The sequence below is a fragment of the Ovis canadensis genome, chromosome 3 (genome assembly GCF_042477335.2).
Source record: "Ovis canadensis isolate MfBH-ARS-UI-01 breed Bighorn chromosome 3, ARS-UI_OviCan_v2, whole genome shotgun sequence".
Lineage (NCBI taxonomy): Eukaryota > Metazoa > Chordata > Mammalia > Artiodactyla > Bovidae > Ovis > Ovis canadensis.
Window position 1 is genome coordinate 18,215,744 of NC_091247.1, and position 16,655 is coordinate 18,232,398.

The 16,655-nt window shown below is 40.2% G+C and overlaps 1 protein-coding gene across 23 annotated transcripts in view; it reads right to left on the bottom strand.

Annotated features, from left to right (window-relative positions):
• Positions 1–6,052: 6,052 nt before the first annotated feature.
• Positions 6,053–16,655, bottom strand: part of KIDINS220 (kinase D interacting substrate 220) — a 94,491-nt gene continuing 83,888 nt past the window's right edge. For 9 of the 23 annotated variants that reach the window (XM_069580172.1, XM_069580170.1, XM_069580167.1 and 6 more), the window contains 3 exons: positions 16,066–16,164; positions 14,351–14,584; positions 9,304–12,007 (listed from right to left, as the gene is read on the bottom strand). In XM_069580172.1, coding sequence (XP_069436273.1) covers positions 10,745–12,007; positions 14,351–14,584; positions 16,066–16,164 — 1,596 coding nt within the window. In that variant the 3' untranslated portion in view covers positions 9,304–10,744. Of the gene's footprint in view, positions 6,895–7,546; positions 7,605–9,303; positions 12,008–12,437; positions 12,491–14,350; positions 14,585–16,065; positions 16,165–16,655 lie in introns of those variants that run through there. The other 14 variants (XM_069580185.1, XM_069580184.1, XM_069580179.1 and 11 more) reach the window with 4 other exon arrangements.

Sequence of the window (16,655 nt, forward strand, 5' to 3'; positions counted from 1 at the left end):
CTCACCTTTATCACGATCATGTAAATGACCAGCACTCTGATCATCAGTATCATCTGTATCTTGTTTAAGTTTCAAGGCCACACGCTCACTTTTGATGTCACTTCATTCCAATCAAATCACTCTTTATATATTTATATTTCATATGAAAAATTGACTTCACATAACCTTTGCTACTCTTTTCTCCAAGTAATGATAATTCCCTTTTAAGTCAATGCATAATAATACATTCTTCTATTTTTCAAGGCTGCTAGAACAAGATTAATTTAGACAATGTCGAGATTAAAGCTGCTGCAAGTCAAAACAAGTTGCAACATGTTGGAAAACATTTGGAATCTCATTTTTAATTTCCAAATTAAGGGTACTTGAATCTTTCAAGGTCTCTTTGGAGACCTTTATGCTCTGAATGTCATTAAGCACCAGACTCTTGTGCTTCCATAAGTTATACAATAATCCTCTTAATCACTTATCACTCATAAAATTTTTCTAAAATATTTGAGAGCCAGTTATTTTTCAACTTATGGCAACTCTTACAGTCATAAGTTCCATTAACTTGCTACACACCAAGTTCAAGTTTGACCTTTGGCCCATGCCTGGCATATGGCAGTGACAAATGGGCACTCCCTTGGGTTGTGATAATCTATAATGGGTACTCCAGACAATCACATTTCAGGAGAAGATGTTGTGCCAAGAAGGAACAGCATGTGAGGAAGAAAAGAGCATGCACCTGGGCATGGGAGGAAATAAGAACAAACTCACAAAAATAAGGACCATCTGTGAATTTAGTTTCCTGAAGACATTTGTAATATTCAGGAAAAACTAGGGAAATGAACAACTTTAGCTTAGAAATCAATTTGCACAGGAATAAACTCCAAATGACTCAAATTGGGTACATTGAGTGACAGGGGAGTCATCACCACCAATGAGCAGGAAATGAACTCTGAACTCTGTGTTTTTGGAGGCTCCATCAGCATTGTGTGCAGTCTGGAATGAAGCGGGGAGAGGGAGAGGCAGATGATGGAGGTGGCTGGATTCAAGGTGGAGGGACCCTAGTGGGGTGGTCTGGAGAGACATTGCAGAGACCTGAGAGCCTGGTGATGGATGCATTGAGGGGGTGGCAGAGAGCAGTGGCAAAGACATCTCCAGTTCTGATCCTGAGTAACAGAGATCATTATGGCACCCATGACAAGGAGAAAAACCCAGTGGGGAGAGCTGGTCTGACGGATGGTCTTGAGCTTTGTTTTAGACAAGCGGCATGTGAAGTGACGGCCGACATCTGAGGGGATACATTCAGCTGGTGACAGAGGAACGGGAGGTTGGAATTCTAGGGCGTGCTTGGCACACGCACGTTCTCCCCATCACATCCACAGCGTCAGGGCCTCCATCATAGCTGTCTTCCTGCATCGTCTCAAAATACAAGGCCCCTTGTATTCATTATCAGTCTCTTGTGTTCACTCACTCCCAGCCCCTGAAACCTCAGTAAAGGCTTCATGATTGTCACAGCAATTCCAATTAGACCTGTCCCTGAGGAGGTTTAGCGATTCAGTAAACCAAGAGAGTCTTTTCTTCCTGTGATTTTCCTGTGATCACAAAACTACACGTTTTAAATAATAACTCAAATCCAGAAATTTGTCAGAAAAAGTCCCAACTCTTGCACAACAGGAGACATATAATAATGCATAGTCATACAAACGTTGCAATGAAAATTGGCAACAACCCAATATCCAATGAGGTAAATAGATAAGTTATACATATTCATATAATAGAATACTATTCTGCAGTGAAAAGTAATGACTTACAGCTGTGTACATCACCAGGGACAGACCTCACAGATAGTGTTTCCATCAGCTGTCAATGTCTCATTACTTTTTGGGAAACACTGAAGGAAAAATACTTCTGTTGATGCTATGGGGTTTCAGTGATGAGCTTAATCAAGTCAGCTGTCTGGCAAGGTCACATTTAAATACACAGTTGCACAGGCACACTCTGACACACTCCCCACCCCACCCCCCAGCACCAGTTTAGGAGATCCAGTCAATGAGAACAGTGGAACCAGACAGAGGGTTCGTTTTGAGATACACAAGGATTTAAAGGCCCAGGTAGCCTACAAAGCTGGGCTCCTTTACTGCTGGCTTTGAGGCTACCGCGCTCAGGGAGAGAGAACCGAGAAAGGAGAAGAGCTTCCTGGGAAAACCAGGACTCATCCTGCAGAGTGTGAAGATAGGCGTGTTTAATACTCTCCACTAACATTTTCTACAGCAATGGAATATGGGAAACGGAAGCACTGCAGACCCGTGGAGGACAGAGTGATGGCTAACTGGCAGAAATGGAGTGGGCTGGAAGGATCATTAGATTTGGAGCCAGAAAACCAGGGCTGGGGTCTTGGTCCTGTTTACTAGCTGAGTGACCTTGGGAGCAGGGGGACAGAGGGGTCTCAAACCGCCAAGGCTTTGGTTTCTCAAAGTTAAGATAACGATGTCAGTAGTTTAGGAAACAGCTATAAAAATCTAATGCATTGTTGTCATGTAAAAGTTATACATCTGTGTTTCAGTCTCCTTATCTCTACACTGGGGACAATGACAGCATATACTTACTAGGATTTAATAAGTTAATCCATGTGAAATGCCTATAAGAGTATCTGGCTTGAATAAGCACTCAAATTATTAGGCAGGTAATTATATAAAACTAAACTGTCACCCACCACCACCTCAATCCACTGTCAACCCACTGTTATTGATGTGTCTATTGGTTTCCTGCCTTTAGTGACTAGCCGACATTAAGAAAGACAGAAAGCCTCATTTTGCCTATTTTCTTTTCTTCTTAGAAGACAGTGACCAGAATCATTAAAAAAAAAACTGCTGCAGTAATGATTTTTTAGATAGGCAATATATATATTACTTATCTATTAACATTTATTATTAGTACTTTTAATAATAGGATATAAAGAAAAATACATATAGTGGTATTTACGATTGCAATCTAACACAGAATACTGACAATAGGCATATAGAAGGGCAACTATTTGAGAGCCATATAACAAGACTGCAAATAAAATTAATATATCCAGTACTATGTACAACTTTAATGTGATGGTCTAATCCATGAATGATAATGGGGTAAAGCATGTTTAAAAAAAAAAAGTTAAAGATTTTTAAACCAAAAATTAAACATTTTCCAAAATAACTAGTAGCAATAAAGACGTTTGATGTTTAAAAAAAAAAACACACAGAATTTTCCCTATATATGTAATTTACATGGCTATAGCTTTTAAAAAGACTTTTTCTTAAACCCCAAACCCTATTCTAAAACAAGTAGACAATGGTAATGGTACAGCAAATTAAGCTACAGTTGAAGTGTATCTTGAAAGAAGTGTAAAAACTGACTCATCCCCAATTAGCTGAAGAACAATGCAGATAAATGTAATGTAAGCGTGGGCCTTCTGAAGTCCACCGCCTGGGCTTGAACTCTAGCTCTGCCACTTAGAAGCTGTATGACCTTGGGAAATTACTCCATTTTTCATTTGTCAGTTGAGGATAATAGTAATTAATTAGTGAAGTTGTGGAGATTAAATCAGTTACATATAGAGATTATAGAGCAATATGAGGCATATGTGTTCAATAAATGTAAACTTTTAATCAATGTATAACATTATCCAAAATGAATACAGAACTAATAACTGATAAAACAAATAGTCATCATCAATTGTTAAATTTGGGGGATCAGCTGACTATAAACCATCACTAGTCCATTACTATTGCTAAAGATACAACTCAATGTGACCAGGGCATAAAATAATATCATGTCTCATTAACCCAAACAAGACTCCATCAACTGTGGGATGTGTCATTAGTTTAGGAAACATTGAAGGAAAAATGGGAATATCAACATTCCCACTGATGTTACGGAAGATATTTCAGAAAAGTCAAGGTGTGAAAAACTGCACCTTGAAATTGATGAAATACCAATAGGAAAAAAAACTGGAAAGTGGTCAACAGAGTTAGATTGCAGATGAATTTGCTTAAAAACAAAATGATAGACATCAAGTCTTATTTTCACACTGCTTTCTAAGTGTGGGAGCTGCACTTCCCAGATGGGAGTGCCCACTAACAGAAGTTTAGCTTCTGTTTAACTCCCAGTCCCTGTGCTGGGAGCAGGGGACCCCGTCCTGCCACGTCTTCCTGGTACGAGGAGAAGCAAGGAGGTCCTGTTGCCACTCTTCTAGGAGGAAGCACGTTGAAAGGATAGATCCTTGCAACAGACAGTCCTGCTCTATAATCAAATTTTAAGAATCAGGAAGATTATGGATGCTCTGAGTCTTTGGATAAAAAAGGATTCTAGAGAAATTGTGAAACTTTATTCTTTTTGTTCTTAACTTTGCTTATTTCTCCCTACAGCCTGCTCGATATGAGAAACTTGTGAAGTTCCTTAGATGTATGGAAGTAACTAGTTGAAAATTACTTTCCCTTAAAATCCTAAAATCTTCCAGGTTAGGTGTTACAATTTTAATAGAAATCATACCAGCATGAAAACTGCATACAAAGCAAAAATTAAGAGATGCCTTAAAAAAAAAATACTGCGATTAAAGGTGAAAACAAGGTTGAGTCACAATGTTGAATCTGGAACATCCACGTCAGGTATCTACGTGGGAAGATGCCCATGAGCTACCAAAACACTTGCTCCTTCTCCAGGGCATACAGTTCACCTAATTCTGCAGCCACCCTTGCAGCTCAGCACAACCAGGGGCCTTAGAAAGACCAGTGGAATGGGCAAATACCACTTCCATACCTGGACGACATAAACTTCCCATGTGTGGGCCTCGCCCCTCTCTCCTCCCCTTGTATCAACAGAACACAGATCAGACTCTGGATTCAGCTCTGGGAGCTGGTGGAACCAAAAAGTGAAGCAGCCTGGGCTCCTGTATCTTTGTCAACTTAGGTAACACTGAACTGTTACAGGAACAATCAACAAACCGCAAATGTATTAAGTCCATGAGATTTTGAGGTGGTTGGAACAGTGGTTAGCCTACCTTAATAAAGAAATTTTCAATCCACACATAATGGCCCACTCAAATATAAAACATTCAGCACAGAATCCCAGTATAATATATATATTCTAGTTCAAATTTATCAGAGTGGTAAGCCTGAGATAATGAGAGACAGCAATGAGCAGTGGTCAATGAAAATAATAACTGTCCCTACTGGGGGGAAAAGAGAACGTTGAAAATTTGAGCTGGAAAAAGGGTAAACCTACGTATCAGATTTGGGGGGGATGGTATTGACGTTATCTACCCCCACCATAACGATGTGGGCAACTTGGGCTCACGGAAAACATGCTCATTGTTGCCAAGTTATACGTAAAAATATCTTCAGTATCCTGAACTAAAATGTCGAACTGAACCATTTTAATTTGATTCTGTGATTAATTTATATAAGATGGGCATCTCCACAAAGGACTAGACAAAAGGCTAAGGAACACAGGGACTGTAAAATACAGCCACACAGGGCAGGCAGCCTGGCACTTTACCATGACAGCATTCATCAAGATGGGCCCTGCGTCTTCCTCCCTGAGAGTTTTCAGCAATGCGTGATATCACGTCCTGAAAGATTCCCAGAGTCATCAACAGAAAAGTTTATATGGTCAGACAGCTATCAGGTAAGTATAAGGTGATAGGGAAGTGGGGGAGAACTTAATATTGTTAAAAGGACACCACCATTCATTGTATTGAATGGAGGGGAGGGCAGGGTCTGTAAGGAACTGCAGCACAAACATACTGTTTAAAGGCATTCAAATTCAGTATTTTTGGGATTTGTGGGCAAACTCTCCTAGTTCAGGTATTCCTTATTCACTCCCCTATCAAGTACTGTGTGTCCCCTGGCCATCTGAAATCCAGGCACTCTTGAGGTTCTTTCCCATTCTAATACTCTAAGGAGTGTTTTATGGTAAAATGGATGAATGCATGACAACCAAAAAGAAAAAACTTAAGACACAAAAAGAGTGAACTCAGGTAAAACAGAGAGAGAGGGGAAAAACTCAAAGAACTCAAAAAGAAAATAAATTCTTTGAAAATAAAAAGTTTAATTTGCATTAAGTATAACAATATACAGCCTATAAATTCTGAAACACAACTAAAAAGGGCAAGTTTGGTAATTTTGAAAATAACAGTCTCACTTTTTACTAGACACTTGACCAAGAAGATGATATAAGAAATGTCAAGTTATATGAGTTTACATGCATTTTGCTATACATTCAGGCTTTTATCTAAAATTTTCTAAAAGAAACACTTCATTAAAATGAATTCAAATTTTACAACTCTGGCAGAAGTGACAAATCTCTCTTCTTCAACCAACTGGAAGCAGGATCACTGAGTAGTAGGTGGTCTCTTCTTTACCCCCTTGTATTTGGTGAGGAGCCAACAACTGTGAGAAGGTAACCGAATTGTCAGAAGGAATGGTCTATGAGCAGGGTGCTAAGACCTAGAGCCCCTGTCACCTTGAAAGAAAATGAGGTAAATAAGTATAAAACACGTTAAAATTAAGAGAACGATGGTGGGTAATCAAGATGATCTTATTTCAAGCAACTCAATTTGAGTAACAGGGAGCATGGAGTTCAATGCTTTTATAAAGTAAAATTTTATTCAAGTTCTAATAATCATTTGATAGATTGTGTTTTGGTAAATCCGGGCAAAACTAAAAAAGGGCTCATATTATACGTCACTGCTGTAAAGAACACTGTACGTGCTTAGTTGCTTCAGTCATGTCCAACTCTTTGCAACCCTATGGGCTGTAGCCTGCCAGGCTCCTCTGTCCATGGGATTCTCCAGGCAACAATACTGGAGTGGTTGCCATGCCCTTCTCCAGGGGATCTTCCCAGGAATCAAACCTGCATCTCTTACGTCTCCTGTATAGGCAGGCGGGAAGTAACATTACACAAAACATATTAACCTCAGGAAACGAAGGACCTAACCGTAGTCTCTGTAAATGAGCTGATCACCCTGTATAGACATTGTCAGAACACTCTGTGGACCTCAAGACAGTCCCACTGCCTTTCTTGTACAGTATCACTGTAATTCACAGTTCTGGCCAGTTTTGGTTGGTTCTCACTTTGGTGAGGTCAAACCACGTGCTGTTTTACTGACTTTGAGGAGTCATTCTACTAATAGTCTGGAAATCACTGTTTGCCTCTCTTGATGGATCCATTTATTCCTATTAATTCCTTATTTTCTAATGTGCCACTGTAACTGGAGAGTCAGAGCTCACCACAAAGCCAGCCAGACCGGTTCAAAGAGCTCTTGCCCTTTTAAGAAACCTCTCACCCCCAGACCAGGGCACAGCAGCATGGTGTTAACCAAGGCTGTGCTTTACCATTCTACCTAAAAGGCTTTGACCATGTCGGTGACAGTGGTTGTTGATTTCTACCAACTGTTTTAGCTATTTCTTACTTTTAACCATAATTCTTTTTAAAGCGGTGAAAATATTAATTCTCTTCTTGGAAAGAACTGTTTCAGTGGTGGCTTAAAACTAATGACTTTGATAACTAATTTTTTACATACCTTAGCTTAAACTGGATCCCTCGGAAGATCTATCTATCTCAAAGGCAGCATTTTCTTCCTAGGCATGAAAGGGTTTGAGATATGTAAGATTTTAAATTTGCCTTCTAGTTAATCAGTCTCAACCAAGGATTCTCAACCTCTCTGAAGTGATGAGCCATTAAAAGACCATCCAAAGGGAGGCTCTCAGTTATAGATTAATTTATGTTTCTCAATTCATTTGCAAAATTATGGCCTATGCTTAGAATTCTGAGTTAGGGAAGGGTTAGGGGCACCAGAACCCGGAAATCAAAAATGTAGTCATTTCAGGTAGCCCACCCAGGCTGGTCACCCCCACAACCCCTACCCCAAGCAAAAAAGTCCCATCGGCTGTCCCTTCCCTTCTGCCAAGTGTCAGCATAATTCCAGAAGGGCAAGCAGTGAGGGAGCCTAGATATATTCAGTCTCAAGTGTCAAGAAGTTAATTTCACGGCTCCTTTCTTTTACCAGCTATTCCCTCAATGTCACTCCATAAAGTTGAGGGGACAGTGCCCTCTGGTTCTCTTTTCCTGGTAGCTGAATTGATTTTACTCAAGAGTTAACCAGGAATTCAGGGATGTTTAACCTAGGATACTTCTAAACAGGCTGAGAATTCCTGGTATAGCCAAAACTTATGTAATCTTAAAACCTTTTAAATTTAGTATTTTAGCCAGAAGGATAAGGGATTTAATTTCATTCACAAATACTTTCTAATACTTAGTATTTATAAGGAAAAAAAGTCATGATTACAAATATATTTCACTCAGAACTATAGCATGCAGGTGATCTAAAGAGTTCTCAGTTTAAGAATTTTAGCAAATAAGTTTCTAAAATTATTTGGCTAGGCAATTAAACTTATTCTGACTGCTGTGTAAAACTCACATAAATAAAATATAAGACAAAAACAAGTTTTCATGTTAATATTGAAAATGGTTGTTAGGAATTTTAAGTTTCCCCAAATTTGAGAGCTGATCCTTAAACACTCAGCATCATGAAAACTGTATCAACTGAGAGAGCATCGGTTCTTTTCCAGTCTCTTCTACAGAAAGGCCATTCTCACAGGCACCACCCCACACGTCTGTGGTCAATGAATCTGCCTTAACATTAGCTATGTGGACAGAACTATCTGTGGCTTAAAGTAAAGGTAAAACAGTTAACAAAACACGGCAAGACGCTAACTGAGGCAGACTCTTAAGGGACTGGCAAATTTAGAGCACCGATTCTTTTCTGTCATTTTTCACCCAGTTTACAGCAAAGTTTTGCATATGTGAGAGTCAGGCTGGACTACAGGTTATAAATAGATACAGATACACACACACACACACACAGAGACACACAGACTCGAAAGGATCATGGTGCGACTCAATAACCCACTGGTTTGTCAATTTCTAAAGCACTGTGAAAAAGCAAACTTTTCCAGGATGCTCATGCAACAAATTAAACCGACATCCTCCCAGGATCTGGAAAACCCACTTCTTGTGGTTACAGAAACGCACGGTACAGAGCAGCGCTTGGGCGCTATGCTTCACAAAAGCACCATTCAGACGCTGGACCTAATAGCCATGCACTCCAAGAGACCAAGGAGGGTCACTCAGGACACTCCTGCCAGCTGCGTGACTGCTACGTGAACCTGAACGTCTTCAACGAACTTTAGACCTCTGACAAAACAAACACACAAATTACTTTATTTTTAATCAAAATGTGAATCATCACTGCAGTGAATAAAAATTCATGACTCAGAATAGCATGCAATTTTTTTATTGTGTTCTAAATCTATTTGTACACTTAATACTCTGGTATTAACTTCACAAACAGAATAAAGAATACACTACAATGATATTAAGCTGCATCTACTCACCTGAAAAGGAACAAAATATTGCCCCTGAAATAACTGCTGATTACACAATACTGCAAACTAATAAACACTATAAATACTAAAATGTTAACATTTCAACATATAACATCAACAACATTCTGCCTTCTTTTTTAATTGATTAAAACATTTGTTAAGGTCATGCAAAATAAATGCTTCATGGAAATGTTAGCTTACACTCAAACAGCAAGGCAACAAAACCCACAAGAGGCAACTTTTTAATGCAATGACTGGTCAAATAAACAAACTATTCAGCATGTCAAGAAAAACCCGGTTAAGTGGAAAACGTCAAAAATGTAACACCACGTTTAGGTAACTGCTCATCTAGGATCTCAACATCTACAATCCTATTTGTGACTGAAGATTATTGTGCTACATGGACACGTTATGTTAAAAGGGCCAAAAAGATGTCAACACATCATGGTAGGGGGCATCTCCAGTCCACACCACACCTCAATGGGACCGTTCTCTCAACTCTATCAGTAAATGACCAGTCACACGAGATTCATCTTTTTACCCTTGCTTTGTTACATGTCTTTAAACTTTTTTTCTCTAAGTGTTTCATATGATCCTCTCCCAGCATTCACATGCTGATATAGGGACAGGTCTCTTGATTTAGAAAGAAGAGTGTCTAGGTCATAGGGAGGTAATGCCCCTCGCCCCATGGGCCATCCTACTAGCCACTCACAAGGGCCCAGTTTCTGGGGCTCTACTCTGGACACTGTTGACTCACTCTTTTATCAACTTTTAAAGCCCTCTTTATATTTTCTACTTACAATTTTAAAACTCTTTGATAAGCAATCTGTTATATAGCACACAGTTCTCAACTTACAGAGCATTAACCTTTAGTCTCTAGAGGCTATTCCATGACTTTTCACCCCTTAAGAGCAAAATGTGCTTCTGGTTCACTCAGCATCATGTCTTCCCTCAAATATTTAGTGACTGAATGTTCCTCAAAAGGAGTCTCTAGCTTGTTACTTTTGTTGGCAAATTCAGCTTATATTTAATAAACTTTCTGACCTATCTGTATACTCAGATCTTGTCTTGCAGCTATATGCCAATGAAAGGTGTCATAACAATAGTGGGATTTTACGCTTCTAAGTATAAAGACAATGGGGCTGATGGATGAGCCAGGCTTTCTGACACTTCCCTCTGCTGTATAGTATGTGTCTCTTTTACCCAAGATCTTCTCATCCGTGAAGGTTTTGTGAGTGAAATGGACAAAGATAACGTGCACAGATGGAGTCACTAAAAACTCAGGTCAGTCCTGTCACAGGGGCACAGTAATGCTATTCTACTTGTGCTTGTTCTTAAAGAATGCTCTCCCTTTCTTCTCCAAAGCCTGTGCTATCGGAGGAGGCTACTGCGTGGAGCTCTGAGGAGTCCTTTGAGAGCCTCGTGTAGCTGGAACGCTGGCCTCGCTTGTGTGCCATGCTCTTCAGGTTCTCATTCTGCAGAGCAGTGGAGTGGGAACTAGAGCCTGACCTCAGGAGGACTTGAGGCATCTCCCTCAGCCCCTCCGTCTCATCGGAATTCTGGTTGGCTCTGTTAGCCGGGGCACTGTTGTTGTTCAGGGTCACAGTGCTGGGGGTGCGGTTCAGGTTGTAGGCTTTGTGGCACGCTGGCCAGTTTTCCTCGGGGCTACTGGCTATCAAGCTGCATTCGGAAGGGCTCTTCTTGTCTTCGGAGCAAATGGACATCCTGGCTACGAGGGGGTCTGGAAGGCCACTCAGGCTGTGTGGGACTCCCCGTCTTCCATTGTGGGGGTCATCTTCAAGCTCTATGAGGTTGGCCTTTTCAAGTTGGGAGTCATCTGCTGCCTCGTTGTGAAGGGAGTGGTTGGGCGAGCTCTCATTGGACCTCACTCCTGAGTCAGAAGAGTCCTTTTTGTCAAGGAGGGCATCTGACAAGTACTCTTTGGCCTTGATGAAGGTTCGAATGGGCTCTGCGCTGTGCTCTGGAGACTTCAATGCTCTCTCTGCTTTCCCTTCAGCTTTCTTGTCTTTGTCGTCTTTGAGCAGTGGAGTGTTGTCTGACTCTTCTGTCCCAGATTCGTCTTCGTCACTCGGGAGTTTCTGATAGCGCAGTCCACCTCCCTTCAGCTTCAGGTCTGTCTGGAAGAGACTTGACCTTTCTGAGGACTTCTTGCCTGGGAGAAGCTTACTGCCTGACTGATCCGATTTTTCATCTTCCTCGGTAATAGGATCCAGGGGTGAGGCATCATTGGTGGAAACTCCTGATGAGGAATAATCTATAACATCTCCCCTCTTCATCAGAAATGACTTCCGTGTATCATCTTGCTTTGGTTCACTATCCTTCCCTTTCTCGGGTTCTAGACTAGAGTGAATGGAGCCCCCGGATGAACTCTGACCCATGTAATACGTGCTGTGTGGAGAAGACCTGCCACTCATGGTTGTGGAACCTGTGCCCCCTTCTAACTGCGACATCTGAGCAATGTACTCTCTATAAGCGTCTCTATACTCAGCCTGCACCTTATCAGTAAGCTTTGAAATTTCAATACTGGAATCCTGGGAAGTGAGACTGGAAAGACTTGGGGTTCTGCGAGTTTGTGACTGTGAAGACAAAAAAAAAAACAAAAACAATAATTTAAGAATTCAAACAAACCAAAAAAAAAGCAAAAGAAACATGAGCTTAGGAAATATATATATATATATGGACAATAAGAATTGTTAAAGTTATTAAAAATACCAAATTCTTTTAAAAGAATTCTGTATAACACAGTTTAACAAAAGCTGTGAACTTATGAGTAATTTTAGTGTTATTAGAAAGCTTTATATAAATTTTAATAAAGTTAGTTTACTGTTAATATTTAAAAGTATAATTTAAGGTTATATTAACAACCTTAGGACATGTTTTTATAATTTCAAACTTTTAAATGTATTTAAGGCAAAAGTCACCTTCATTGATAAAATATAAAAGTGCCTCTTAGAAAAGAGAAAGAAAATGAGAGTTAAGATAGGATCTCAAGAACAAAATACTCACATCTTCAACGTATGTTAAAAAGAACCTTTCTCAACTTGCACAACATGAAGTTTCTGTCAAATTTCAATTCAGAGAGAATAAATGTACTCAAAATGCAAAACAAAATCAAAAACAAAGAATTTTAGAGCAAAAGTATAGAGTGCAACGGAGAAGATGAATACTGGGTCCAAATGAATAGAAATGGAAGCCACGAGGTCAACAATGAGGTCCAAGTAAACAGAGAAATAAAATATTTTTAGACGTTTGATCTCCAATGTGAAGTTTTAGGATGAGAATTGCTTTAGATCCCAGAGAAGGTAATACACAACGATTAAGAATTAAAGATTAGGGGAAAAAAGGAAGGAAATGGAGAGAAAAGAATCAAGGAAGTCTGAGAAAGGAAACAGCCAAGGTTGAAACAAAGCAGAAATAAGGTAGAGTCTTCCTTGTACAGGGAGGAAATAACCCAGCCTGCAAGAAGTTTCCCTTAGACCCAGTGAACACTGAGAGGACGATGCCACTCCCTCACAGCAAGTGCAGTCTTTGTACCCCTCCCAGGGATCCATGAGGGCCAAACTGTTTTCCTAAGCATATGAAGATGACCTTTGCCTTTCCACTTGCATTCTCACAATAATGCACAGTGGAGTCCCCAGAGGTTCCCTCATGTGTGACCTCCCAAAAGACTGAATGCCGAAGCAGCTAAGGGAATCTAGCTGACTACTATTAAGCCAAGCATGAAAGATTGGTAACACAATTATCATTTTCAGTAAATATGTTTTGTTCTCAAAAATAGTCATTTTTCATAAAAGTGTCATCTATGTTGGTTTACATTGGTTTAAAAGATAACTGGTTTATTTTTAAGTTTCTCCGTTTTTATTTCTAATATGGCAAATACTTAAAGATAAAACTTATAAAAACAAAAGCTCTTTACGGGTCCTTCAGTAATTTTTAAGAGTGTAAACAGGTTCTAAGATTTGAAATAAGTTTGAGAGTAGCGGTACTGGAGGGAGGCTGGGAGAGCTGCCAGGGCATGGTGGGAACACCAAGTATGGAGGATGAGGATTTCTCAGGAAATGTTCAAAGGAATTCCAGAGAAAATAAAGAGATCACTGCTGTTCAAACAGAGATAAAAGGGTCAAGTGTGGACTTAATTTACTGAAAAATATAGAAATTTTTATCTTAGTTAATGCACAATAATAAAATGCTTTTCCAACTTAAAGAAATAAGATTTATAGTAGGTAGAAAAAAGTAACAACAACAAAATATTTTTACTACCAAACCAAACACAGCATCCTTACAAACGGCAGGCCTAACAGGCATTGCTTTTTCTAAATACAGTTCCCTTTCCATAGAGTTCTTTGTAACTACTTCCTGTTTTTCCTCCCTTGCTCGTCTTTTCTCTGTTGTGTGCCCTGCTCTGATCTTTTCCTAGTTTGTTTTTCCTTTCTCTTTCTCATGTTCTCTCACTTTTGTTTCTAATCCTGATCCTTGCCTGTCCTCCCTCTTCTAAGAAGATCCAAAGAAAGAGCCCCTCCATGACTAACATCAGATAATAAAAAGGAAATGAATATCTGTGAAGATGTATCTTAAGCCAATGCTTACTGAATTGAACAAGAAAATAGCAAGGGAAGGATGAATTCAGCTAACTACCTAGAGAGCCCAGTTCCTATTTACCTTCAATGCTATTACTCTATTTTACTGTTTTCACAATTCTTATCAACTTCAGAAATAATGTTATTGTCTCTGTTTTACTGACTGTCCTCTCCAGAAGAACACAGCTCCTGGAGAACAGGGCCGCCTCCCTCCACCCTGTTCACTTGGGGACTCACTGAAGAGTTTCTAAATGACTCTCTGAATGCACCAACAGAATCCCGGCTAATTCAACCCCGTCCTTCCTCTTCGGCTCATGTAAATAACGGCATTCCAGTAAATACCTGCCAACTCAGGTTGCTGTGGCGAGGAGCCCCTTCGTCCAGGCCGAGCGTGTTCAGCTCTTCAAAGCTGAAGTTCAGGGTGTAGGGAGCCTGACTGGAGAGCTCGGTGTGGGGCAGCTCGCTGTGTGCGGAGCGACGAGCAGGTTCACCGTGAGGAACAGAGCTGCTGTTTTCACTCAGTAAACGTGGGTCTTCAGGGACCACTTGGTTTTCTGCATTTCTCATTTCTAATATCTTAACAGTAAACAAAGTCATCAATATCCACACGGACAAATCACATTTTAGAAGCTTTAGAAATTATTTTAAAAATTAAACACAAAGGAGAAAGCAAACTTCCTGTAAGTGAATTTCAAATAAATTTCTCCTATATCTGCTTATCTTTCATATTAACAATGCAACTGACCCTTGAATGACACAGCTGTGAACTGTGCAGGTCCACTTACTCGCAGATGTTTTTCAATAGTGGAGATGGCAGTTTTTACTACATGGTCAGAGCTGCCTGAATCCACAGATGTGGAGAAGCCCTGGATATGAAGGGCTGACTCCAAGTTGTCACTGGATTAACCTCCAAATTGTTCACGGGTCATCTGTACTAAAAGTAGTACAGCTGGCCTTCGGAATCCAGTCGTTTTGCATTTGCAGAATCAACCAATCACAGATTGAAAATATTTGGAAAAAAAGATTTCAAAGTTCCAAAAATCAACACTTGAATTTGCCATGCACTGGCAATTATTTGCACAGCATTTACACTGTATGAGGTATTGTAAGTAATCTGTAGGTGATTTAAAGTATATAAGAAGGTGTGTGTAGTGTACAAATACCATGCCATTTTATAGAAAAGACTTGTGCATACAAAGACTGTGGAATCACGGGGGTCCCAGAACCACTCCCCAGATACTGAAGGATGACTGGAATGACGACAATCATCGTACGTACGGTACACTCTAATTTGGCCATTGTATTACTAGTGTAACATAACATTAAGATGAAGCACAACTGGAGCGTGTCACTGAGCAGCAGAGCTGGAAGGCAGCTAAAGCAGTGGAAGCTACTGCAGTGGGGCAAGGAGAGCTCAGGACAGAACTGGGCTCAATTCCAGAAGTAGCATGGACACGTGGGCATTTACAGCCCAGGAGCGAGGGGGTTGGTGGGTGGGAAGCTGCGAAGAGGAAGCCTCAGGAGTACCGGGGTGGGGAGGGGTGTTTTCTGGCTGAACCATCTTGATGGGATTTGTGCTGGAGGTAGGCCAGGGGTCTAGCACATCACCGGGGGTTGGGGGGATGATGAGGAATTTGATTGGATATCGAAGGTGATCAGGCATTAAGGGTGAGGTTCTTTCTAAACTGACTTTAACAGAATTCTTGCTACAACTCGGCAACACAGGCCCAACAAGAACAGATACCAAGGTCAAGGCCTATAGGATTAGAGAAGCCTGACTGAATGAGGTCAAGGAGAGTGTCTTGGTCAATGAAAGCGTGGAGAATTGGCAGGTGGTCTCTCTCCCATATTTCCAAGCGAAATGCCCCAAAGCAAATATTGCTAAGAGCTGCTGTATATACTCTACATAACAGGATATACAGGAGCCCTACACACAAGTGTAAAATGTCATTCTTACATGTTTTTTAAAAATATAGGAAAATATCAGTTTAGACCAGTACTTACTGGCACTTCTTTTATAAAATGCTATAAATCTACAAGTATTAAAAATATCTTACTGCGCTTCTAAAAAGATGCCAGTCTCCAAAATTCATATTCATTTCCTTCTTCAGTTCATCAATGTTACACTGAGCCAACACACGGCCATTTATGTTTGCCTGAATAAAAACAAACACAAGATAAAATGTGAGAAATTATGAATTTCCAGTGATTAAAAAGCACATTTATATTAGAGATTAGAATACACTGACCTAAAGAAGGTTATCATCCCACATAATTAGTAAAAAAGCAGAGTCTGAACAACGTAAGTCATTCCATGTTTTCCCAAGCGTTTTGGGTGCTCAAGTAAAATAAATCACAAGGATCAACCTCAGAGTTAAACCCAATTATTTCCAAAACTACCTACCCTGCCATGAGCAATAATAAAACTGTTAACTTTTCCCTTCTAATCCTATAAAATCTGAGCACAAAGGCAAGCTGCTGGGAGGGGACACAGATGTCCATCAGCATGCTGGTCGCTCACTGACAAAGTTCTAAATGAAGTGAAAGTTAAAGTCGCTCAGTCGTGTCCGACTCTGTGACCCCATGACTATACAGTCCATGGAATTCTCCAGGCCAGAATACTGGAGTGGGTAGCCTTTCTCTTCTC